The sequence below is a fragment of the Myiozetetes cayanensis genome, unplaced genomic scaffold (assembly GCF_022539395.1).
Source record: "Myiozetetes cayanensis isolate MyiCay16 unplaced genomic scaffold, myiCay2020 scf18, whole genome shotgun sequence".
Taxonomy (NCBI): Eukaryota; Metazoa; Chordata; class Aves; order Passeriformes; family Tyrannidae; genus Myiozetetes; species Myiozetetes cayanensis.
Genome location: NW_026087389.1, coordinates 9,105,819 through 9,129,966, shown reverse-complemented (window position 1 = coordinate 9,129,966; position 24,148 = coordinate 9,105,819). Strand labels below are relative to the sequence as shown.

At 45.3% G+C, this 24,148-nt stretch overlaps 1 protein-coding gene across 4 annotated transcripts; it reads left to right on the top strand.

Annotated features, from left to right (window-relative positions):
* The first annotated feature begins 490 nt into the window (after window positions 1-490).
* QRICH1 (glutamine rich 1) lies at window positions 491-24,039 on the top strand. 4 transcript variants are annotated; one of them, XM_050312806.1, is made up of 11 exons: window positions 496-583; window positions 1,564-1,624; window positions 5,145-5,474; window positions 13,431-14,447; window positions 17,732-17,909; window positions 18,531-18,685; window positions 19,487-19,601; window positions 20,934-21,042; window positions 21,398-21,549; window positions 22,239-22,329; window positions 23,108-24,039. In XM_050312806.1, the coding sequence occupies exons 3-11, from the start codon at window positions 5,166-5,168 to the stop codon at window positions 23,298-23,300; spliced, it is 2,319 nt and encodes a 772-aa protein (XP_050168763.1). In that variant the 5' UTR covers window positions 496-583; window positions 1,564-1,624; window positions 5,145-5,165; the 3' UTR covers window positions 23,301-24,039. The 4 variants fall into 4 exon arrangements, with proteins under 4 accessions (XP_050168765.1, XP_050168763.1, XP_050168761.1 ...); XM_050312808.1 differs by lacking the exon at window positions 1,564-1,624 and having other exon boundaries at window positions 491-583; XM_050312804.1 differs by lacking the exon at window positions 496-583 and having other exon boundaries at window positions 1,266-1,624.
* Window positions 24,040-24,148: the final 109 nt, after the last annotated feature.

Below are 24,148 nucleotides of genomic sequence, written 5' to 3'. Positions count from 1 at the left end.
GTCCCTGCGGGGACCCTCCGCCCCGCGGTACCGCCGGGGGCAGGGGCAGGGCCGGGACCGGCCGCGCGATCCTCGGCGCGGTCCCCGGAGAGCCACCGCACAGCGGCCTCGCCCCGCACGGGGCGGCGCGGGGGCCTCGCCCCGGGCGCTGCGCGGGGGTCGCGGCCGGGCCGCCCCCGCACGGCGCGGAGCACTGGGCCGGCCGCGTGGGGACCCTCGGCCGGCGCCGCCCAACGGCCGCACGGTGCTGGTGTCACCGTGGGTCCTCCCGGCGCTCCGGACAGGGCCTGTCCCTGTCCCCACACGTGTCCCCGTGTCCCGCACCGTGTCCCCGGGGCTGCGTGCGCCCCCGCTCAGTGGCGCCCCCCTGCGGCCACGCCCGCCACGGCCCCCCCCGCGGCTGGGCCCCTTTAAGGTGCGGGGCGGACCCGGGCGCCTAGCTCTCGCGGGGCTTAGGGGCCGCGCTCTCGCGAGGCTGGGGCTGCGCGCTGATTGGCTGCGGGGGGTTGAATGTAAGATGGCGCCCAGGGAGCTGTGAGGGGGAAAGGCTCAGGGCCGAGGCGGCGGCGGCGGCGGGGCCGGGGTGAGGCGGGGCCAGGTCGCGCCGCGGCGCAGCTGGGCCGGCGGGTGGAGGCGCGCGGCGGCGGCGGGCCGAGCGGGCCTCCCGTCGGGCGCGGGGGAGGCGGCGGCGGTTCCGGGGCGGCGCGGGCCCGGCGGGGGAGGGGAGGGCGGCCCCGCCTGCCGCGCGCGCGCCCGTCCGGGCGCGCGCGTGCGCGGCCCCGGCCCTGTCCCCGTGTCCCCCAGCCCGCACCGGGCGCGTCCCCGCCGCCCCTTCCTCCTCTCCCCGGGCGGCGCGGCACCGGCAGGCGCGGCCTGTGCGCGGCCCTTGGCGGCCCCGGCCCCGCCGAGCCCCCGTCACGGCTCCCGCCGGCGGGGCGGGGGGGGCGGTGTCGCGGCGCCGCCCGCGGGCCCGGCCCGGCCGCCCCGCCGGGAAACAAAGGCGGCGGGAGTGGCCGGGGCAGCACCGGGTCCCCGCGGGCGGGGAAAGCCCCGCCGGCTGCGCGTCCCCCGCCCGGGCATTGCAGCGGTGGAGCTGCGGCCGATGGTTCGTGGGCTGAACGCGGAGCTTCGCTCGTCCGGGCTGGATGGTGGAGCGGCCAGTGGCGTTCCTGTCTGTCCCGGGTGTCGGGGCAGCGCCGGCAACACCTGCGGGGGGAGCAGGGGGGGGCTCTGCATACGGTACACTGCTGCTGCCTTGTTCTAAGTTCTGTCTGCCAGTAACTCCGGTGTCACGGCCGTGCTGCGCCTGTCGCCGCACGGCGCCCTGTGACAGATGTGCTCACACACTCGTTCCCAGTAACGCTCACCAGGCTGAGGGATAAGATGGTTAGGAATTGGGCATCTTGCAATTCCTTAGTAGGAGCTGCTACCTGTGTGGATGATCATATCTTTGTTTCCTGATTAATTTTTTTTCTTAATGGAATACATATTAAAAATAAAGTGGCTTTAATAAAGAAAGAGGAACTGGGGATGGAAAGGGCTTCTTTGTTCTGTCTTCTCCAGAACGTTACAAGTCTAAGAGCTCAGGACAAGAGCAGCAGAAATACATGCAACATGGTGACTGGTGAGTCGAGATTGTCCACATGCTGCAAGTTGTGTGTGTGTTTTCAGTAACCTCAGTCTAAGTTTTATCAACTAACCGTATGTGCTCATGATCTTCAAAGAGTTTCTTGAACTTATTTCCTGAAAAAAATGCAGTTATGCTGCACAGAAAGGAGTTACCTTCCTTGATTGGAGAAATTTATTGCCTCAATGCTCTTTTTTATTTAAAAACACAGTATTAAAAACATGCTGCTGAGATCTCATGAGGGTGGGTGTTTGCAGTTTCCAGTGTGTGGCTGTGGGATAAATGGAATGCACAAATTAGCGTGTTTTAATAACAGTAAAAGTGACGACTGCAGCAACAAGCTGCATATGTTGCCCTACAAAAGTCTGTTGAATGCACACTGGAGCCTTACAGAGATTTTCTGCCATAAGTGATGTAAATGTCATAAATAAGGTGGGTTTAGTTTTAATAAGTAAAATTTCTGAGAGAGCAGTGTTACTTTCCTCAGTCTTCCTCCAGACTGGTACCTCTGCTGCTGCGTAGAGTTTTGTGAAGTGCAGTTTTGAGTGGTTCAGTGCTTTTAGTTAAATAACCCCAAGCAGCCTTAAAACTGATGTGGCTGACCCTGAGACAAGCTTAGTCCAGCTGCACTGTTACCTGCAGGGCCTGTAACTCCTGTCTGATTGCCAGAGTAGGAGAGCTGTGGAGAAAACCCAGGGAAGATCCTGCTGCTCTTCAAGGGCAGAAATAGATGCCTTGTGTTGCAGTGGAGCTCTGGTGCATGCCTGGGACTTGGAATGCTGCAGGGATTAAGGTGGGAGTCTCACTGTTTGAGGCATTAGTGGCTCTCAGTGTGGTAACTTAAAGCACATATAAAGCAAGTTTTCCCATGCTAGGAGAGAGGAAAAGAGAGATTCCTTGTGACACAGGAATATTTACTAGTAGGGGAAGATTGGCCTAGTAGGCTCTTGATTTTGATGCTAACAAGAACTAATTAAGATGGAGCAGCTGAGGAGGGCTGAGGATTTGTGTCTAAGAAATTTATGCTGTTTGTTCTGCTTCCTGGTGGTTAGAAGAAGTAGATGATGATTTGGTGGTGGACCTCTCCTTGATCTTTGGGCTTGCTCCTTGTGCTTCTGGGTTTCTTGTGGCTTCTGGTCTCTGCTATGCAGGAGAATGATGTACCTGTCAGCAGCCTGTGGCAGAAGGGTTGGACTTCAAAAGCAGAAGTGAGGGATAATGGTTAGCTGTCGTTGGAAACAGCGGCCCCGCTGACCTCCCCGCTCTCTTCTTTTGATAAGATTAACAGAAAGTGGATACTGAGTTGTTACAACATGATAAGTACCAATGCAGGAGCAAGGAAGAAGGCAGGACCTGGGAGAGGTGAGCCCATCCTTTTCAGCAGCAGCTGGCTGTCAGAGAGCCTGTAATCTCAAACAGCACTTGTGATGTTCACGTCTGGGATCTTAGCGTGGCATCCTTGAGGCTTATTCCTCAGAAGAGTCTTCCCTCTCAAAGCTGTGTCTGCTGGTGCTCCTCAGGGTGGACATGCAAAATGATGATGCTCTTCTGAAAGCCTCACTGTAATATTGAAGTCAAATACTTGCAAGTTCCAAGTAGAAAACTGGGACGAGTTAATCACTCAAAATCTGTTTTACAGCCTCAGAGTGTGTAACAGCATTTCACAGTTAGATGCAAAACACAAGACCTGGTGTAGGTCTTGTCTGAGTCATTGCAGATGCATTAACAATGTTGTTCTCCCTTGGTTTCACACCTGGGAAAAGGTTAACCTGTCCTATAGTGGTGTAAAGTACTTTTAGTACTTACTACTCCTGGAGAAGTGAATAGTCTTAACTGGCTCTGTCACCCAGAGTTGCCTCAAAAATGTGTCAGATCAGTGTCTCTTAAAGGCAGGAGTTTTTCTGTGCAGTGGTGGGCTCTACAGGAACCTCTGTATGGTTATATTTACAGAACTGTTGGATTTGCTAAGGAAACAATGTTAACTGGTGCTTTTTACTAAACATTTCTGCATGTTTTAAGCAGCAACAAATGTAGCTTAGTGAGTCCAGCAACTATAGATAGAACGTAAGTTACCTCATGTGCGTTCTCCTTACCTTTGATATTCTTTTCTCCTGTGAGCCTGGTCCAATGCACTAGCCATGACCCTCCATGTAAACAAAAACTGCTGTGAGTTTGGACTGCTGACACCTAACACAAAAAGGGGTTAGTGTTTACTCCGGCTCTCCCAGGTTTTGATGATGATTGGAGCTGGACTTGTGTAGTCTACTTGAGTGCCAGGGAAAGCCTAGAGCTAACTCTCCTTTCCACACAGGCTTTGGCAATCTTACATTCACCCACGTATCTCTGTCTTGGTTCCACTTTGTTAAATCATGGTAAAAGGATACATAAAGTTCTTCTTTTCTACCTGTTCTTTTTAGAACTACTGTCATAATGTACATGGTGATGTCTGTCAATTTTTCCTCCTTTATGCAGCTTGATCTAGTAGTGCTGAATCGTCTCTACTAGTCCTAATCTTTTGCTGTTTCATTTCTTTTCCCAACTGCCTAAGTATCTGATGCTGTTTTAGCTCAAATCTATTTATGCTTTATCAAGGCTAATTAGTGCCTTAGAAACAACCAGTATACTCACTGCAAAAACAATTTGTGGGTTTAAACAAGATAAGTCAATAAGAAAAGAATGCTGTCAGAGTATACCCTAGAGCTGTCTGATGTTCTCAGGTGGAGTCATTCTTGGTGGTGGTGGTTTTTTCTTTGCTTTCACTTCCTCCTTGATCACCTGACTACTTCTTCTGTCTCTTTTGTCTTCATACATGGCATGTTTCATGTTAACCTCTTCCTATATTAAAAGGAGATCAAGAATTGATGATGCTGTTGCCTTTACCTTTGTCATTTCCAGAGCTCTGCTTCTCCATGTGTGTAGTTCCCTATTTGAGGAATCTCTTGATTCCAGTGCTCTCCTTTTGCTTGTTCTATTCAAATCGATGAGGCTGCCCTAGTCCTAACAGTGATGGGCTGAATGCTGCATCTGTTGCTCTTCCCTTGTGCTTCCCATTAGCTGCCTAGAATAGCCCTGCACGGCCTGATAGAACATACTGCTCGGTTCTCCACCTCTGTGCCTGCAAAGCAGGGCCACAGATATTGATTTCTGAGCCTCTCTTGCTAATAGTGCATGCTGCAAACAAATGGAATGTGCGACTGGATTCGTCTGGTACGGGACTTGCCTAGTCTGGGTGAGGTGCAGAGCTGGGAGAGTTTATGTGGCAGTGAGCTCCGTGAATAGTTCTGCAGTCACACCTGGGTATCGTTCAGACTCCCCTGAGCTGCCAAGGGTTAATCTGAGAAATGTGTAGTAGCACAAGATGCCTCATAAAACTAAAGCATCTGTCTTGGGCATCTGGCTGTGCATGTTTGCCAGTTTTCATACCGTACTTGCCATGAGAAATTAGTTACTGGAGTTAGGAATATCCTTGCGTCAACAAAGTGCTGTAGTTAAGACTTTTACTTTCTCTTTCCTTAAGGAACCCTGAGGACCTTGCAATATGAATAATTCTCTGGAGAACACCATTTCCTTTGAAGAATACGTCCGTGTGAAGGCACGAACGATCCCCCAGCACAGGATGAAGGAGTTTCTGGACTCCCTGGCTTCCAAGGGGCCAGAAGCTCTGCAGGAGTTTCAGCAGACAGCCACCACCACAATGGTGTATCAGCAGGGTGGCAACTGCATTTACACGGACAGCACAGAGGTGGCTGGGTCTTTGCTTGAACTTGCTTGTCCTGTGACAACCAGTATGCAGCAGCAAACTCAGCCAGAGCAGCAGATACAGGTTCAGCAACCCCAGCAAGTCCAGGTAAGTGTCTGAAATCCTTTCTAAATGTATATATGACTTGCTAACCCATGGAGTAGTGTTCAGAGCTGGCTGCTGTCTAACCTGAAGCCTCAGACAAATACTTAAGAGGCAGGACCAGTTATCTTTATATAGAACAGCATTATTTTCCTTTCATTTAAGGAATTTGGTAGTAAATTTCTCTCTTGACTGTGCCTCCCTCGTGCCCCGCTGTTGGAGGAGCAGCGTACATAGCAATGGAGTGGTGTCACCTATTGGAGAAATGGTCGGCAGTTCTGGCGCGTACACAACTCCCAAAGCCTTGTGCTCCGAAGCTGCTATAAATACCACCCTCCTCTGCCTGTCTGACTATCTGGCTGTTCAGGGTGGCCGTGGGATCTAACGTGCCTTCAGGATTTTTTTCTTTTTATGAAATCAGTTATTTTTAAATGATTTTACTTGAACATTCCAAAAGTTGTCCTTCTTGAACTGGCTTTTAAGTGAGGGGGAAATGCAAGGGAGTCAACTTAGGATATGAACTAGGAGACAATACATTTCAGGAAAGGAACTCCATATATGCATATGCATCAAGGTAGATCATCCTTTTGCACAGTGGAGGGAATTGTCTTAATTATTTTTTTTAGTATGTATTACATTAAGTATTTAATGAGAAAATCCAGCACCAGAGGGGAAAAAGACCCCAGAAGTATAACTTAAGATAACTGCTTTTGTCCTCAGACACATTTTGTAATTTGAAGAGTTCATAGGTGGCAGAACTAAGGTTTTCTTATGATATGTCTCCAGACAGCTGAACTCTGTCTACAGCTGTAATTCTGATACACTTCTGCCTTCCACAGCAGAATGGAGAGGTGTGAGCTCTTCTTTTACAAGAAATAAGGGTATGGAGCCACAAATAACTGGAGATAAGGTAGTGGGAACTTGGTGCAGTGCAGTAGACTTGTGCTAACAGCTCACTTGTGTGCTTTTATCCTACAGCAAAGACAAACTTACCTCCTTCACTGGTAACTCATCTCCAGTTACTCTCTATTGAGTAAATGAATGCTTAACTGGAACTTCTGCAACCTGTTGCCCTACAGTAACTTGTGTTGAAAGGCTTTTGAAGAACAAAAGCCTCTAGTCTTGCAGACCTGATTTGGATCTCTGCATGAGGCTATTAAAACTGATCAAGAGTGGTTTTGATTCTGCCAGCTACTATGTTTTTTTGGAAGAAGTTTTGTTTTTCAGTGGAAGAATTAGGAGGGTTGGCTTTTGAGTGCCTCAGCCTTGAAGATGTGGAAGGCCCCCAAACCAATTGTAAAAGTCAAAAGGAATCTCTTTATTTCCTCTAATTTTTTTTCCTGCTACCTCCTCCTTTCAGAACTACTCAAAGTTCAGGCTTGACCCTTGCAAGTATTCTAGTAACAGAGGGAGGGAGGGAGGTCATATATCATATGCTCCAGGGAAAAATAACCTGACCTTCTTGGAAAAAAGCAGAGTTGCTGCCAGCAACCTGTTCCTGATTTTTAAACTGAATGGCCTGTACTCTGAATATGAAAAATTTCTGACCAAAGTCAAGATTCCAGCAACTTTTCCAAAAGAATGTTGTCTACTATCTCCTCCTTGTTTTTGATGTGCCTCTGCTTTTAGATGTCTGCTTTCCCATCTGTCAGTACAGACCATAATTAGCGTCTGTGTTGCCTACCCTGCTGCTCACTTCAGGGTGTTACAACCTCCAAGAACACTTAGTGGCACATCTGGTACTAGATATAGCTGCAGCTTCTGTGCATTAGCAGGGCAGTTGGACTCAGGTGTATTTGATCAGCTAGCTCAGAATTATCTTGAGGTTTTTCTGCAAGAATAGAGTGGAGAAGAATGTCTTTACCCCTTTGCAGGAGTGTTTTTCTGTCTCTCGAGATTTGTTATTGAGACATGATTTACGTTAAACCCACGATTTAGTGTTCACTTGTGGCAGCAGTGGCAGAGCACAGGGTCTGAATAAAGCTGGATTTTGTTGTGGCTCTGTGAAGTGACAGTTCCCGTAGAGCAGTACACCTGGTCCAGCTGGCTCCCTCTGCTAAAATATTACTTGTGTTGTATTATGAAAAATTTTGGTCGTCTGCCGAAGCCTCTTAGCTTTTGATTAAACTTGTGTCATCCCAGTACTTGACTCGATAATCTGTTTAGTTCTTGCTAATCCAATTGCAGATCAGTGGAAGACCCTTTGAATGACTGTGCTTATGTCTGGCAGTGTGACAGTGCTGCTGAAGGTGGCTAATAATACGACCAGTCAGATGACCTCACGGTTGCAAGTGCTAATGATGACCTTATGATCGTAGGGATAGACAGTGCTCAGGTTTCATCCTAGGTTTTACTTGCTGTGGACAATCAAAGACAGTGTTTGACTGCTTGCTGCTTTTATTTATCCTGGCAAAATAAATTTCCTGTTTGAAGAAGTTGCAACCTCAAGATTTTCTTGCCTAAAAGGTTCAACAGAGTGTTGTCAAATGTTTATTTTAAAGGCTGAGTGGATGCAACTATTGCGTTGTATGCACGAGTCAGTGCTACAGTTCAAGTGTCCTGGAGCTCCTTCCACACCCAGTACCACAGAGGGCCATTAGTGATCTTAAGAAAGAGTTTAGCATGTCAAGTTGTCATACCTTGTGCTGCATCAGGGGGTGGCTGGGAAGGGCTGTGTTTTGCTCCAGTTAGGTAAGAGTTTTGTCAGCCCTGCCTTTGATGAGATTGTTGCTCGTTGCTCCTGTGCATTGAGGCCATGGGATTGGTGATGCCAGCGGGAAGAGGTGTCAGCACTGACTTGCTTACTGAATATGGTGTTTCTGCAGAGGTCAGCGAACCTCTTGTGCCTCTTCCATGAGAAGGTTTAACTGAAGCAATATCAGAGGACAGAAAGTATCTTTGCTTAGGAAGCATGTGGGGAAGATCCTCGGTTTCAGCTTTTTATGAACAGGCTGATGTCTAGGTGGCAAGAGTTTCTTGGCCAGGGCTTGAGGGCAGGATGGTACAGGTGAGCAGGTCACAGAACTGTGTAAGGAATAGTTAAAGGCCTGTGTAAAATACCTTTCAGTTAAGACTTGGAGGTAGAGTTCCTATTTGTTTATGTTTGAAAAACATGCCAGGATGTTTTTTGTGTAGCATCAGGTATTAATTAGCATTTGCTAGGGCTAAGTGGAACACTTCGAAGAGTGGTTATAGTCAAGAGTGGTGTTTTCAAGGTAGCACCTACTTGTATATGGAAGTAGGATTCTACTAGAGAGATTCTTGGCTCATTTGTTTTAACTGTCTTAGGCCTAAATCCTGCCCCAGTGTACAGTTTGACAGCATAATCTTGATATTGTAACTGTTCAAACACACCCAAGGCCTAATTTGGCTGATGGAATTCTCTCTCTGATGTTGATGAATGAGCAGAGGAAAAACCTGGAGTGAAAATCTATCTGGCAGTTGTTCTGAAAAGCTGACTTGTACCCTTCCTGTAGACCTTGTTTACTTAGATAGCAAAGGACTTCCTGTAAAGTAGTTAAATAACAAGTTCCAACATTTCCTGCTACTTTACTGATCAGTGTTTTCACTTACTCTATACTTTAAATCTGTTTTGTACTTGCACATACACTTTCTACTGTAACATTAGAAGGATTTCATTGTTACAGTGTTAGTTTTTAGTGCTGGATTCTCTTTAGCTTAGAGACTGTTGAAGGAAGTGTGTTTTAAGCCTTCTGTCCTTAAATTGGGCTAAAAAAAATTGAGATTGCTCTTCTCACACTCTCATAACTTTTTGTCCAAGTGTTTGACTTTGTGTGGGAAGTTTGAGATGCACCCACATTACTTCTGGGGGGGATTTGGAGCATACTTCTTATAGGAAGTTGGCCACCTGCCCCTTCTTGCCTGTTGTGGGTTTGGAGCCTGTCACTTGGGGTTCCCTCCAGACAAAATAAGCTGGAAGATGTGATCTTGTGTCTCGATGTTTGTCAAGGTTGGCTAGTGGGCAAGACTAGACCTAAATTTGAAATAGTCTTCTGGAATGTATAGTGTGGACATTGTTAATAGGTCTTCAGTCTTGCTCTGAGGTCTGTTTTTGGTGTGTACTACCACTTGATACTGTAAATGTAGCCTCAGAAACCAAGATCTCTTTGTGAAAAGAAGAATTCAAGAGCATGCCAGGTGCTCCAGGGCGAGCTGGATATCAGAAAGTCTTCGCAGGAAAGAGTTGGTACGTGCTCATTTGGAGTTAGGTCATCCAGTCAAGTCCACAGATGAAGGGATTACCAAGCAAAGGAAATCTCAGTTGTTTCAGGACTGCAGTTCTGCAGTTTGATTCCTTTTTGGGCAGAGAATCTGCACAGGGCAGATGTGTTATGAATCCTACTTGAAAGTTTGTCTATCAACCATGAGGAAAAAAGTTTTGGCAACCAGGCTTCAGCTGTTCTCATGCTCGTGGGGTTACTTACTGACTCTTTGTGTGTGCTCAGTTGAGGAAGAATATGTTTTTGATCTTAATGTGACAGAAGATTTCCTTTAAGGGAATCTTAAAAATTTAGTTCTGCCCTCCTGTTACGATACAGGGCTGATTTCTAATGCTTTTGATTCTCTAGTCAGCTAGTACTTGATCCAGCTTCTAGCTACTTTATGGTGAAAAGGCATTTCTTTGTGATGGTAGCCTGCTGGGAAGTGATTCTTTTCATGCTGCTGGATCCAGACTTCTGGCAATAAGTAATTTTTCAATACTGGTAACTTCGCATGTTTCTCTCTTGCACCAGTATAACCCAGGAATTCTGAGCATAACATTTTTGCTTTAATCTTGAGCATAAAGTGAAGATTTAAGATCCTCCCTGTTGGTCTTGGCCTGTAAATTTAAAACATTCCTCTTTGTACAGAGTCTTTTAAAAAATCATCTGCTGCTGATATTTAGTGTAATTCTTTGTCTAATTCACTATCTGAGTTAAAAAGGACAATGAGGTCAGTGTAGGAAGCTCTGGTCTCAGACTGGGTGAAGCTTGTAAATTTGAAATTAATGCTTGTAGTCCTCCTGGGTACAACCTACTTGAACACAGAGAGGGATTTACTGCAAGATACAGTTGTTAAAAATGGATGTAATTCACAGGGGATGTGTAATGCATGGTAGGTAAAGCTCCAATATCCTTTTAAATAGGAGCAGCCTCTCGTCAGAAGCATGATATCTGCAGTTTGCAGCACGGAGAACTTCAGGTGATTCTAGAATTTGACTTATTCATCTTGTTTGGGTCTGAACTCATTCTCTGGGTGTTAACAATAACAGAGTTGGCTCTAAAGCATTAGCAAGACATCCCAGTTGTAGGAGTTAGGATTTAGTCCTGGGGAGTATCATAGACCTGTCCTTATTTAAGAGGCATTTAGACAAGGCCCTTAACAGCAGAGCTGTTTGGTCAGCCCTGGAGCAGTCAGGCAGTTGGGCAAGATGATCAGTGTAAGTCCCTTCAAACTGAAACAGTCTCTTTGACAACAGCAGAAGGGAGCAAATGCTCTCTTGTGGCATTTGTTCTTAGACCAGGCCTCTTGCTGACAATGCCTCTTGCTTTAATCTATTCCGTTACCGTTCTAATTGCACTTATGTGATAAAATTGTGTCAGTGCAGGAGCAGACTTTGAATTCTTACTGCTAGCAGAAAAAAACTTATTTCCTTTATATATGCTATGGCACTAACAGGAACTGTAATGTAAAATTGTATATGGAAAGAAGGTGAGGGTACTTTTAAGGTGCTCTCAGTCAACCTGTGCATATTCTGAAAGCATTACAGAAGCACAGGGCAAATGCCATGTTTGCCTGTTTCTGTGATTTTGAATCCTAGCAGGTAAAGCAAGTGTTTCTTGTTTGAAACTGAAAATAAATCAGTGCAGTAATGCATTAAGTCTGAAACTGAAAATAAATTAGTACAGTAATTCATTTAGTTTGTGCAGTCTTTGACCTTTGCCTTGCAGGTAATCTTTTGAACAAGGACTTAAATTAGTACTAAGGACTATATTAGTAATTTTTTTAAATTGAATATTTTAGAGAATACTTGCCTTAGGGATGTGATTGCAAATGGCTTCCTTAAACTTAACTCTTACCTGGGATCCATGCTTGAGCCTGTTTGCCCAAGGCAGTACTCATGCTGCAAGGCAGTATGATATCAAATAGAATGGAGGAAACATCTCATAGATGACTTTTCTTTTTCAATTAACTGCCTGATCACATCACTAATTGATGCAGCTTTTTAAACTGTCATGCTGACATAAGGTTACATGTTTCATGTTACCTTGGAGGAAATTTTTATAGATAGTCCACATCATCAGGATTACAGTATACTGCATGTAGTTCCCAGAAGGAACTGTACCCTATTCTTCCTGGAAATAAATTAGTTCTTAAGAGGAGATGACTTATAAAATTGGCCCACAAGTGTTGCATTTTTCTACCCCACTTTTTTCCTTAGCAGCTCTTCAATTGACTGAAATTGGCTGTAAATTGAATCCTTAACATTTTTCAAGACTTCTTATAGGTGATGTTGGGAAGTGACATTCTGTGCAATGCAGGCCTGCATGGCAGTTCTTTTTAGTATTGTCAGGTTGGCTACTAGCGTGGCATCTCTGTGCAAATGCTGCATTAGCCTGATCAACTCCAGGGAGTGAGGTGGAAAAAGGTGAGAGACTGTGAGTAGGAAGACGTAGTTTTGCAACTAAATAAGTCTGTGTTGGCTCCAGAGAGAGTTGTTGAGTAATTAATTCCCTCCCTTAGGATAAGGTGTTAATGAAGCCTGGAGAAGCAGATGATCATGGGAACCTGGGATATCACTTCTAGGACAGGGCAGGTATGACGAATTGTCTGTGTAAACATGAGGGTCATAGTGGAGAAGTGTCTGGACAAGGAGAGCAGAGCTCAGAGCTCAACACCCTGGGAGTGAAGATACCAGAGGAGTTGGGTTTGGGGCCTGGGATGTGAAGCAGTTGAGACTTGAACTTTGGGCGTGGGGGCTACCTCTGACTCCTGGCTTTGCGTCTACCCCTGAGCTGCTGCTAGATATTGTGACAGACCTTGGACAAATGACTATTGATGTGAGAGGGTGTGATTTATTTCTTTTACCCTAAAATGAAAGGAACTGGTTTGGAATCAAGTCAATATGTTTTGTTTGTTTTATTCAGCATTGTGTAAGTGCATGAGCTAGAAAATACAACTGAATAGTTTGGACAATAAATGGTATTAAATGGAATAAGTAAATGAAAAAAAAAAAGATTGATTTTAATTATAGTTTCCAAAAAATACTTCTGAAGTTTAAAAAACAAATGCTGCAGTGTTGGCCCTTAGCGCATGACAAAGATTGAGGTTGAACTTGCAACCTTCTGTGTTGACACCTGCTTGCGTAGCGTTACTATTAGTGGTTGGTTTAGAGGTAATATTCCTGTGCTTTATGTAGAAAGAGCCAAGGGCTGTCTTCAACTTACCCATATTTTCTACTGCCTGCAAGTGATCCTGCATCCGTCTGGGGACCGGGGTGGGAAGTAATACAACAATCTTTAGAGCATGGGAAGCCTGAGGTGAGCTCCTGCATTGTAATGTGTGTGACCTTAAAGTCTTGCTGTTGCAAGGCCTGTGCTGAAGTAACATTTTAGCAATACAGATAAATCTGAAGACTCTTTTGGCTTCCAAGGATGCAATCTGTTGGCTTGAGCCCACAGAGCTTTGAGGGTGGAGATGTAGCTCATGTACTGTTCTGTCTGTGCTTAGAAGTGTGGTCATGTGCAATGCTGAGCAAACACATCTACCATCTTGCTGTTATCAGCCAGGCATTTCTGGAATAACTTGGTTTCATTTTCCTGAGATCTTTACTAATGGATTAATATATGGAATCATAAAAGTGAGCATAAAAGATGTGGAGCGTAAGTCTTCAGTGATGGACCGTCTCTGTTGAATCGCTGATGCTTGCTGATGTCTAACTGCTGGTTGGTGTCGTTGCAGGTTCAGGTCCAGGTCCAGCAGTCACCGCAGCAGGTCTCCGCCCAGCAGCTCTCTCCGCAGCTCTCTGTCCATCAGGCTTCGGAGCAGCCAATACAGGTCCAAGTGCAGATCCAAGGCCAGGCTCAGCAGCAGGCATCCCAGACAATACAGAGTCAGTCTCTTCAGAGCCCCAGCCCATCGCAGCTGCAGGCAGCTCAGATCCAAGTGCAGCATGTGCAGACTGCCCAGCAGATCCAGGCTGCGGAGCTACAGGAGGAACACATACAACACCAGCAGATCCAGGCCCAGCTTGTGGCAGGACAGGCCATTACCGGTGGCCAGCAGATACAGATCCAAACAGTCGGGGCACTGTCACCTCCACCTTCTCAACAAGGCTCCCCACGAGAGGGAGAGAGGCGGATCAGCTCTGCCAGTGTCCTTCAGCCAGTGAAGAAACGTAAAGTGGATATGCCTATTACTGTGTCATATGCTATTTCAGGGCAGCCGGTTGCCACAGTGCTGGCCATTCCTCAGGGCCAGCAGCAAAGTTACGTCTCCTTAAGGCCAGACTTGTTAACAGTGGACAGTGCCCACCTGTACAGTGCCACTGGGACCATTACTAGCCCCACTGGAGAGACTTGGACCATCCCTGTTTACTCCGCTCAGCCACGTGGTGACCTTCAGCAGCAAAACATAACCCACATTGCCATCCCTCAGGAGGCCTACAACGCCGTCCATGTCAGTGGCTCACCAACGACACTGGCTACCGTGAAGCTGGAAGATGACAAGGATAAGATGGTGGGAAGCACTTCAGTAGTGAAGAACTCTCACGAGGAAGTGGTGCAGACTCTTGCTAATTCAATCTTTCCGGCACAGTTTATGAATGGCAACATCCACATTCCAGTGGCAGTGCAGGCTGTGGCAGGGACATACCAGAACACGGCACAGACGGTGCACATATGGGACCCGCAGCAGCAACAGCAGCAACCCACACCCCAAGAGCAAGGGCAGCAGCAGCAGCTACAAGTTACTTGCTCAGTAAGTTAAAACTGCTTCTTGGTCTGTGATTACAACTTGCAAATGTGGTGGAGAGGGAGCATATCAGCAGACAGCTGGTGTCTGGAAAGCAGAGATGTGATTGTCCCAGTAGCCTGGGCATGACACAGGGTACTTGATAGGTGTAAGAATGCAGCAATGTGTTACTGTTGGTACACAGTTATAGGATTCAAAACTGCCCAAGAGAAAGTACAGTTTTGATCTTCGTAGTGTAAATAAATAGATACCTGCTCATTGCCAGCTTCTTCATAGCAGGTCTGCAGTATTCTCCTGAGCTGTTTCAGAGGTTGCAGTGGACAGGCAGGGATGATTGCAGCCAAATAAGGTGTGCAAATATATACTGGTCATCTAGTTATCAGTTACTTTGTTGTTATGTGGGACCAGTGCCCAGCTAAAGTGTCGAAATCTGACTGGTCGTGAGCAAACTTCCTGGATCAAGTGTAGCTGTCTAACACCATGTCCTGCTTCTAGTAAATGCCTGCTGTTCAAGGGCACAATAACTAGCAGTGGCAAGGAAACACCTCTTCATAGTCTGTGGCAAACATGGCAGCCTAATTTGTTGGTGTTTTTTAAAGGCTTTGTTGCCAACTTTAAGCCACAGATTATTTCAAACTGACTTTTAAAACTTGAATGACTGGGGCTATTACTGGTCTCTCTTAAATGTGCAAATGGATGTAACTTATTTTTTATTACCAGAAAGTGAAAAGTGATTGATCTGTCAAAGCCTTTTTTTGCTGGATGAGATGAGGGCAAAAATACCCAAGCCTGCTAGCACACCTGTTGGCACAAATTCTTTCCAGTTCATAAATAGCATTGTTGGCTTTATAAAGGTGCCTGTGCCATCTGCTTTATCAGTAAGCACTGAGACAAGGAGGATTGCTTGCTGTAGTCATGTCTGATCATTTCTAAGTTGATCATGGCCTACAGCCCACCAAGGTCTTCACCAAAAAGGGTTCCCTGCAGCTCTAGATAACTTTCATATCCTGGATGCCCTGTTTTCTAAAGCTGTACCTTAAGCCACAGCTTATGGATCTTGTAATGCATGGGGGGTTTTGTGGTTGGGTTTTTGTTTGTTTGTTTTGTCACATTCAAAGAGCCTTCTGTAATTCATCTCTTCCCCTTATGGGTAATTCAGAGATCACTTCATCACTTACAGTTGCTTAAACAAACTAAATTGATAGAACTTTTTACCTTTCTTGTAAATAAGATTTTTAGACTTACTGTAGGGTCTTTTAAGAGCATGAGCCACATTCTTAGGAGTCTTTCTGAGGTATTAGCTCCATAATTTCTTCAATGGTTACTTGTAAAGCTTCTGCTGATGCTGTGTATTCCTGTGTACAGTGGTCTGCAATTCTTGGGTATCAGACAGTTTTCTGATCCCAGTTCTGTACTGTGTGAGGTGTGGCATAAGCCTCTAAATACAGAGGCTATTTCATAAGGGCTGCACTCTAAGAGGCTAATAAAGCTACTATAGGTGAACATCAGACTTTTGGGAGTTGTCCCTCTCAAAACTGAGAGGGGAAAAAAAACTGTCCATGAAACTGAGAAGGAATTTGCCTGCCTGCCCTGCACTGTCCTCTGGCATTGTGCTTTTGTGGAGTCTGGGCAAGTTGCAGCTATTTTGCTGTATTTGTGAAAAATATAAGTCTGTTAAGAAACAACTGTCATATTAACTCCAGACTGTGTCCAGCCTTCATGCTGGACAAGGTGTCTGTGAGGTCAGGGCAAAACACTGTCCCTTGGGTTGGGCTGAAGGAGGTGCTTGGCTCTGGGAAGCTTTCAGCTCTCAGGAGAGTAATGGAGCACCATTCTGGAGGGGAGCAGAGGCTCAGTCCTGGCTCCTACAACCACGAGGTGTCAGTTCACCCTTGGACTCTGTCCTCCTTAAGGCAGAGGCTTTACTTCACAACTTAAACTTTGTCGCCATCTGCCTTGATTAAAGCTGGGTCCTCTCAGGTTTTGCAGCTGTGCTACACACTGCTGCTGCAGGGGATGGTAAGCAAAAAGCTAGTAAGAGCTGATGGAGAGAGTGAAAAGCCAGCCATAGGCAGTTGGAAAACTCCAGTCTTGAGATTCTGTGGCAGACTTTGCCTCTTAAGCTGTTTGGTTGGTTGGTTTGTTTATATTAAGTAAGGTACAGGTATTTAAAGTCTCTGTGCCATTTTTGTTGGTCTCTAGTGCTGTCAGAACAATTTTCACTAATATTGACAATTGGCAGTATCAAAGGAAAAGTTTCTTTTTGGGGTAGCTTTTAAGAAAGAAAGCAAAACTGTTCTGATATAAGAATTGCTATCTCTGTAACTTTCAGCATGCTAGTGAGAGCTTGACTAAGGTCTGTAAAGCCCTTAATTGAGGTAGCCACAACACTTTCTGTGGCATGGAATTGAGAAGCTGTAGTGAAGAATGCAGAGTGGGTGCAGCTGGAGGGCTCACTGCTGGTTTTGGATTGGTGCCATTGATTGCCTGGCAAGTAAGTTTCAGTTTGAGGTAGTAATTCTCGGAGACCTAAGGTCATGCTGCAAAGTAAACTTCCAAAGGGTGTGGAGATGTCTTAGGGTCTGTAATCAGTCATAGTGGGTTGTATTCACACATATTGTGTATTCACACAATAGAGGGTTGTACCAGTATTTGGTATTTTGAGAACATCGTGTTGCAACTTAATTGATGTTTTGATGCTGGTGTTCTAGTCTAATTGCTTTAGATCTCTTACAAATGAATTAATCTTATCTGTTGTTGATGATAAGAACAGAGTGTATTTATTCTGTGTGCCTGTTATGTACTGTATAGTGAAAGAGAGCCTGAGTGGGGAGGGATGCCAGCCGTGTACAGCATATGTACAGCCATATACCCCAAACCTTCCTCAGGGCAGTCCAGGTGTGGAGCAGCAGTGCTTAGAAAAGCTGATGGCACCTTCCTCTTCATCCCTGCCAGGGCTGGCGGTCTCTGCAGCTGCTGTGTCTGTGAGGGGCCGTGGGCCACTCTTGTAGTGAGGTGGACTTCAGTGGTGGTTCAGTGTGACGAGTTAACTGAAGAAAGATGTGCTCCTTCAAACTAAAAGTGTTCTTGGACAGTAGAGTACTCTTTTGAGCAGCAATTCAGGTTGGACAGCAAAAGTTGCATTCCTTGAGTTAACTCCTTTTGTTAGAGAGGAGTGAGGCAGAAAGCTGGTGTCCTGGGGCTAGAGATAATTGTGGCATTGCTTGTTTTTTGTCCAACTGTTGCACATTGAAGTGGGTGCATGTAAACTGAAGTGTTTTCTTTCATAGGCTCAAACTGTTCAGGTTGCTGAAGTTGAACCACAGCCACAGCCGCAGACTTCACCTGAACTTCTACTTCCAAACTCTCTGAAGCCAGAGGAAGGTCTTGAAGTGTGGAAAAGCTGGGCACAGACCAAGAATGCAGAGCTGGAAAAAGAAGCTCAGAATAGACTAGCACCTATTGGAAGTAAGTGTCATGCCAACATGGCCTTTGTTTCCTTTCAAGTAGGATTAGGAATGACTAAAATGTTAGGTGTTTACCACTCTGGAAAACACTTTTGTTTAGTCAGTGGTTGTTTTTAAATCTAAACTTTGATTTACTCTGCAATACTAATTATGGTGTACTCCCACTGCCACAGGACATGTCTCAAGGGAGATATTAGCTCAGTGCTGAGCCCCCTTGAGCACCTGGTAGCAGTCAAAAAAGGCACTGCAGGAGTGGGGTGCATGGATGAACAAACAGGCTGTGAATGCCAGCCAAGCTGGTAGAGCAGTCACAGAGTTGCTGTTTTCATGTTGCTGCAGGGCAACATTTCATTGTGAACATGGTAATAGAAGGCAATAGTCATGTCTTTGGCAGGGCAGAGGATCTTTGTGTTAAACTCTTGCCTGTTTTATCTTTTAGGAGATCTGACAGCCTAAGGTCTTGATTTATTTGAGCTTACTTTACTGTACTGGGGGAATGAGGTACTACTGGACCTGCTAGATAGAACAAGGAAGCTGGAGATGTGGGAAATCATTCCTGAGATATTGGGAAATAATATAGCTTTATGGCTTAAATAATACAGCTTTTGTTTTGTTTTTCCAGGGCGTCAGCTGCTGAGGTTCCAGGAAGATCTCATCTCTTCAGCTGTGGCTGAGCTGAATTATGGTCTGTGCTTAATGACACGAGAAGCTCGAAATGGTGATGGTGAACCCTACGATCCAGATGTGCTCTACTATATCTTCCTGTGTATTCAGAAGGTAGGAGAGGACACCTCTATGTGCTGCAGGGCTGTGTGTGTTGTCAGCATATATAGGGAGGAGTCTTGGTTATGATAATGGAGACTGCGACTTCTATTAAATTTTCCAACAATTTTATATGAAAAAAGTCTCTCTGCTTAAAAAAAACCAAACAAAACAAACCTAAGATGACTTGTCATTAGAGCACAGCAGTGCTTTCACCTATGAGTGAAATTGTAATAATTGAATTGTTAATAATCGAGTTCAATATCATGGTGAGAATAATAAATCCTTTTAATATTTTTAACGGGAGGAGGAGTGTTGGATGATGTTTGAAGAAGTTGTCAATGTCAAAATCTAATCTAGTTGAAGTTTTAACAGGCAAGAACTTAGCTTTGTGTGGTGTGGGAAATCTGAGCTGGTAATGCTAGAGTGCTTTCTGGAAAAGCTGCAGGAACAGAGATAGACTCTGACAGGGGAATTGAGCATCTCTGTCAATAAACTGAAAAAACGGTGTCCAAAGAACAGTCATGTGAAATAACTTGGACTGAACACACCTGACATGAAAAGTGAAATCCAAACAGCTTTGCTTTGTAAGATGTTTTTTCCTTTTTCTGTTTTGGTATTCCCATGGTAGTAATTGAGATGACCTACCCTGTACTGGCCTTGGTGCAACAGTCCTCACTCTTCAAGTAAAATGTATTATTCTTCAGTGCTCTGCTGTAACATACTTGACTAACTGCGTACATGGCCCTTGTAAGGTCTGGTCAGAGGAACACACTGGCTCCCACTGTACTGGACTGTGTTGTGAATCTCTTACAGTATCTCTTTGAAAATGGCCGAGTCGATGACATCTTCTCTGATCTCTACTATATTCGGTTCACTGAATGGCTGCACGAAGTTCTCAAGGACATACAGCCTCGTGTTTCACCTCTTGGTAAGGACTTTTGTTTAAGAACTTAAAAACTTTCAGAGTTTGGAATGTTTAAACTGAACCTACCTCTTGAGTGTAGTCTGAATAGAAACCCTTTTGAAGTATTTTCTGTCTCTAGGGCAGCTCGTGCTAGTCATGGAGAAAAATGTTGCATCTTTAGTGAATGCTGGGTTTACTGCACTTGTCAGGCTCTAGCCCTGACTGTTGTTGAGCATTATTTTCTGTCACTTGTCACCTGTCAGAAGGCAGATTTTTGGGACTTTGTTGTGTGTCATGAGATTGGCCTACTTGGAAGCCAGCTGATCCTTGATTTGAACCAAGATTCCTCATCTGAAGTGGTAGTACATCTTGCCTCTAATATGTATTGTTACTTTGGGAGATAATACAGCACTGTCATGGTGCCATGGAGCCAGATGGATACTGTCTGCAGGACCAACTGAGTGTCAAAGGAAAAAAACAATGAGTGATTAGAGCCTCCAGTGCTGCAATCAGTTGCAGCTCAACCTTGTGTTCAGGAGATGATGGCAATGGGGGTGGCAGGGCAGTTCCGGAGGAGACAGATTTTGACAGAGTTGCAAATGACAACTAGATCAAGAATTGCATTTTCAGAGCATGGAAACATGGTTTCTCATTGCTTCATTCCCTTTGATCTGATTGGACATCAGTGAAGAAGCTATTGCTTGTGTTCAGAAAAGTAGCTGATGTTTACAGGCTAGATGACTAAGTAGCACCATGAGTTTTGGAATCCTTTTGTTTTCCCTCTGGCTGTTTGATCTGTGCTTTGTCATTCCACAAGCCCTGGAGTTCATAGTGCTGTCTGTTTTTCTGTATATCTGTGTATTTGGAGTATAGTATTTCTCTTCTACACAAAAGAAAAAAAAATATCTGAGAATCAAAGGATTACTCATGTGTCCAAATGCATCACTTGGCACTGTGTGCTGACTAAAGCTGTGCACAAGGCCAAGAGCTGATTTGTTACACTGGCCTGCCTGCTCTCACATATTATTGGATTAAGAGCATCTGCATTGGAATCGAACCATTAATTAAAAGCTGTTAAAGTGCGTATTTGTTTCTCTATGGGTTGGGATGTAAAGGCGTATTGCAGAAGCACACTCTCTGCAGCTAGAGGTTGATGTATGTATACGAGTGTTTCCTAACTGTACCTGCTATTTAAAAAGTTGTTTGCACAGCAGTGAATCTTGACATCAGTAAGAATCTTCTCCTCTTCCTTCCCTTAAGATTTATATGCTCTTCAGTACTTGCAGACTATAAAATGCTGCCTGTGTTCATGCTGTGTCTGTGTCTTGCCGTGATGCTGACCTCTGATTATTGCAGGTTACATCCTCTCCAGTCACGTAACAGAGGAAATGCTGTGGGAGTGTAAGCAGCTTGGAGCTCACTCCCCTTCCACCTTGCTCACTACACTGATGTTTTTCAATACAAAGTAAGTACTTAAGTCTTTAGGAATCTTGGGGAATAAAAGAACTTCAGACGCCTTGACAGGGTTGGTGGGGAACTGCTGCACTGAATCAGGGTGAAATTACGAGTTTAGAATAGTTGCACACAGAGCCCTCTTGCAGCCCCATCAGGCAAAGAAGATGCAGTACAACAAGGAAGTGAGCTAGCAGAGAGCAAACTGAATTTGTGGCTGTTGCATACTTTGCTGCTGAAAAAGTCTTTAACTCAGTGGTTGGTTTGAGTTTCAGCCTGCTCACAATAATTAAACATAACTACCTTGCTGTTATGACTGTATCCTTTACTTGCCACTGAATGTCCTGTGCTCTGTTCTTGCTGCTCAGATATTTCCTGTTGAAAACAGTAGACCAGCACATGAAGCTGGCCTTCTCCAAGGTGCTGAGGCAGACCAAGAAGAACCCTTCTAATCCCAAGGATAAAAGCACGAGTATCCGCTATATGAAGGCTCCAGGCATGCACCAGACAGGACAGAAAGGTAGTGTCTAAGAGTTTTCTTTGGGAATATTTTACTTACTTGAGCTTGAAGAAGTGGATGAACCTGGAGATGTTTGCAGGTAGGGAATCCAAGGCTCTGACAGTTACCTTCAGCCTGGCAGTCTGAGCTTTCTGTGTATTATGGTTCAAGAGAGCATAGTACCTTCTAATCATAAGCCTGGGGACATACCTTACCTCAGGCATATGGGACTCATCAAGAACTAAGGATAACTTCTTTGTTACTTTTGTTTTTTTATGGGCAAAGAGCCTATTGGGTGTAAGTGCTTGTGAAGATACGGAGAAAATTCTTTGGGAGGGCTTCTCTTACCTTGATTCATGTGAACCCATACAGAACCCCTATGTAAGTACAATCTGTCCTCTTAAAAGCACACGATGTAGCTGAGGTATTGCAGTCTCAGAGAGAGTTCCCTCATTTTGGGCACTGGTAGAGGAGAAATGCAAAGAAGGATATGGATGGGTTGTGAACTTCAGTAGCCTTGAGATAAAGCAAGCTCTCCATATAATGCTTTGAGCATTTACAGCCAGGTGCCTCTGCCCTGGAACAGCCATATGTTTCTTGCCAGCTCTTGCATGGTGACAAGGTGCTGCAGAGTGCTGAGGCTGTACAGTACTATGCTCGGTGTGCTGTGCTTACACAGTCTGACACAATTCTGGGGGGCTGGTTTGTAGTTACAGATGACATGTATGCAGAGCAGACCGAGAATCCAGAGAACCCCCTGAGGTGTCCGATAAAGCTGTATGACTTCTACCTCTTCAAATGGTGAGAGCTCTTGTCCATGTGTGTGGGGCTTGTCTGCTGTGACTGGGGAACTGCACCCTGTGGCTGGCCTAGTTCTCAGGACTGTGTGTTATTGCTGGCACAGTTTCTGTGTTTGACTGAATTTACTTAAATGGGGAGAGTGTTCATGTGAGAGGGTGGGGTTTACTCGGATGGCATGTAAATTGAACTTCTGGGGTATTTAAGAGACAAATCCTGATTTGTGAACTGGCTGCTCCTAATCTTATATTTGGAGGTTTGCAGTGTTGGCATGAGCTCGCTCTTCTGCCTATGAGTTGCAAGTCATCCTGGAGCATCCACTACTGGAGATGAGATTAGGGTTCTATTCAAATTAGCTTCTCAACAAAAATGAGGACTTGCTACAGAGATTGGAGAGAGGCTCAAAGGACTCACCTCTAAATTGTGATGATTCTGATATTTAATGTAAAGGTTCCTCTGCACAGATGGGTCTGCAGGTAGCCTGAATGTGAAAATACTTCATCCTTGCTTCACTCTGAAAGACCCCTGAAGCCATGTGTGTGTTATATTTACCAGTGTGAAACAAAAATTACTTTCTTGTAGTCATCACCATGGCTTTTTAAGCTTGTCATGGCCTAAAACTTTGGGACCAATGTTGTCCCTAGGTGTAACTCTGTACCTTTATATCTCATCAGCCAGATATTCACTGTCAGGATTTGTGAAGCCTGGGGTGAGGACAGTGGTGGTCTCTTCATTCTAGGGCATTCTGTTAGTCTGGTTATTTCTGATCTTCCTCACGCAGCCCCCAGAGTGTGAAAGGCCGGAATGACACGTTTTACTTGACACCGGAGCCGGTGGTGGCCCCCAACAGCCCTATCTGGTATTCCATCCAGCCGATCAGCAGAGAGCAGATGGAGCAGATGCTCACCCGGATCCTGGTGATACGAGAGATTCAGGAAGCTCTTGCCGTGGCTAATGCCAGCACCATGCACTAAGGCATCCTTTGTGGCTCAGAAGGGGTGGGGCAGGGTGATGGGGGAGGGACAAGCAAAGAGAAATTGTACAGACTTTTACACTAAAGGAGATGCCTAAGTTTTTGGTTTTTTATTGGTGTAGTTATGAAGCCCTTTTAGGCTTCTTCTCTTTAAAAGAATCTAAAGGAAAACCTACCCATTGTGTATCCTACCCAACACACCAAACTGTTGGAACCATTGGAGGCTGCATATCCCCTGCAAGCTGGGAGCTGTGGAAAGCTGCTGGTTGACTCTGGGTTTTTTTTATGATGTAGAAAATTTGAACTACAGGATTGGCCTGGTTGGCCGGGGCCTCTGTCTCCCTGGAGCACGTGCAGCCTAGAGGGCACAGAATGATGGATGGACCTGCTCAGCCAGTGGAGGAGAGGCAGGCATCTTCTTTTCTTGTGCTTGGACGTTAATTTGCTGATATCTTGGAAGAAAGAGGAGAGAGTGAACTGCAATTATGATTTATACAAAAAAACCACAAACCAACAATTTCTATTCAGACCTTTAAGTGACATTTTTAGATGTTAAAAGTACAAACTTTACCACACTCTTCTTTTTTGGCCTAACATTGAGGCCTTAAACCTTGAGGCTTCTGTGCCTGATGGAATTCTTGTAACATACACTTGTGTATCATATAAAGATACCACCCTGTTTCTCTTATGTATTCTTACTCTAGTTGTTTATTAAGAATGACGAGCACGTCTTTTCAACATGCCATTGAACAATGTGTCTTTATTTGGGGAAGAGTGAGCTGTGAGGGTGGGGGGGTCATTATACAAAGATCAGTATGCAAACTGGTTGTTTTCATCCCTGTTTGTGCT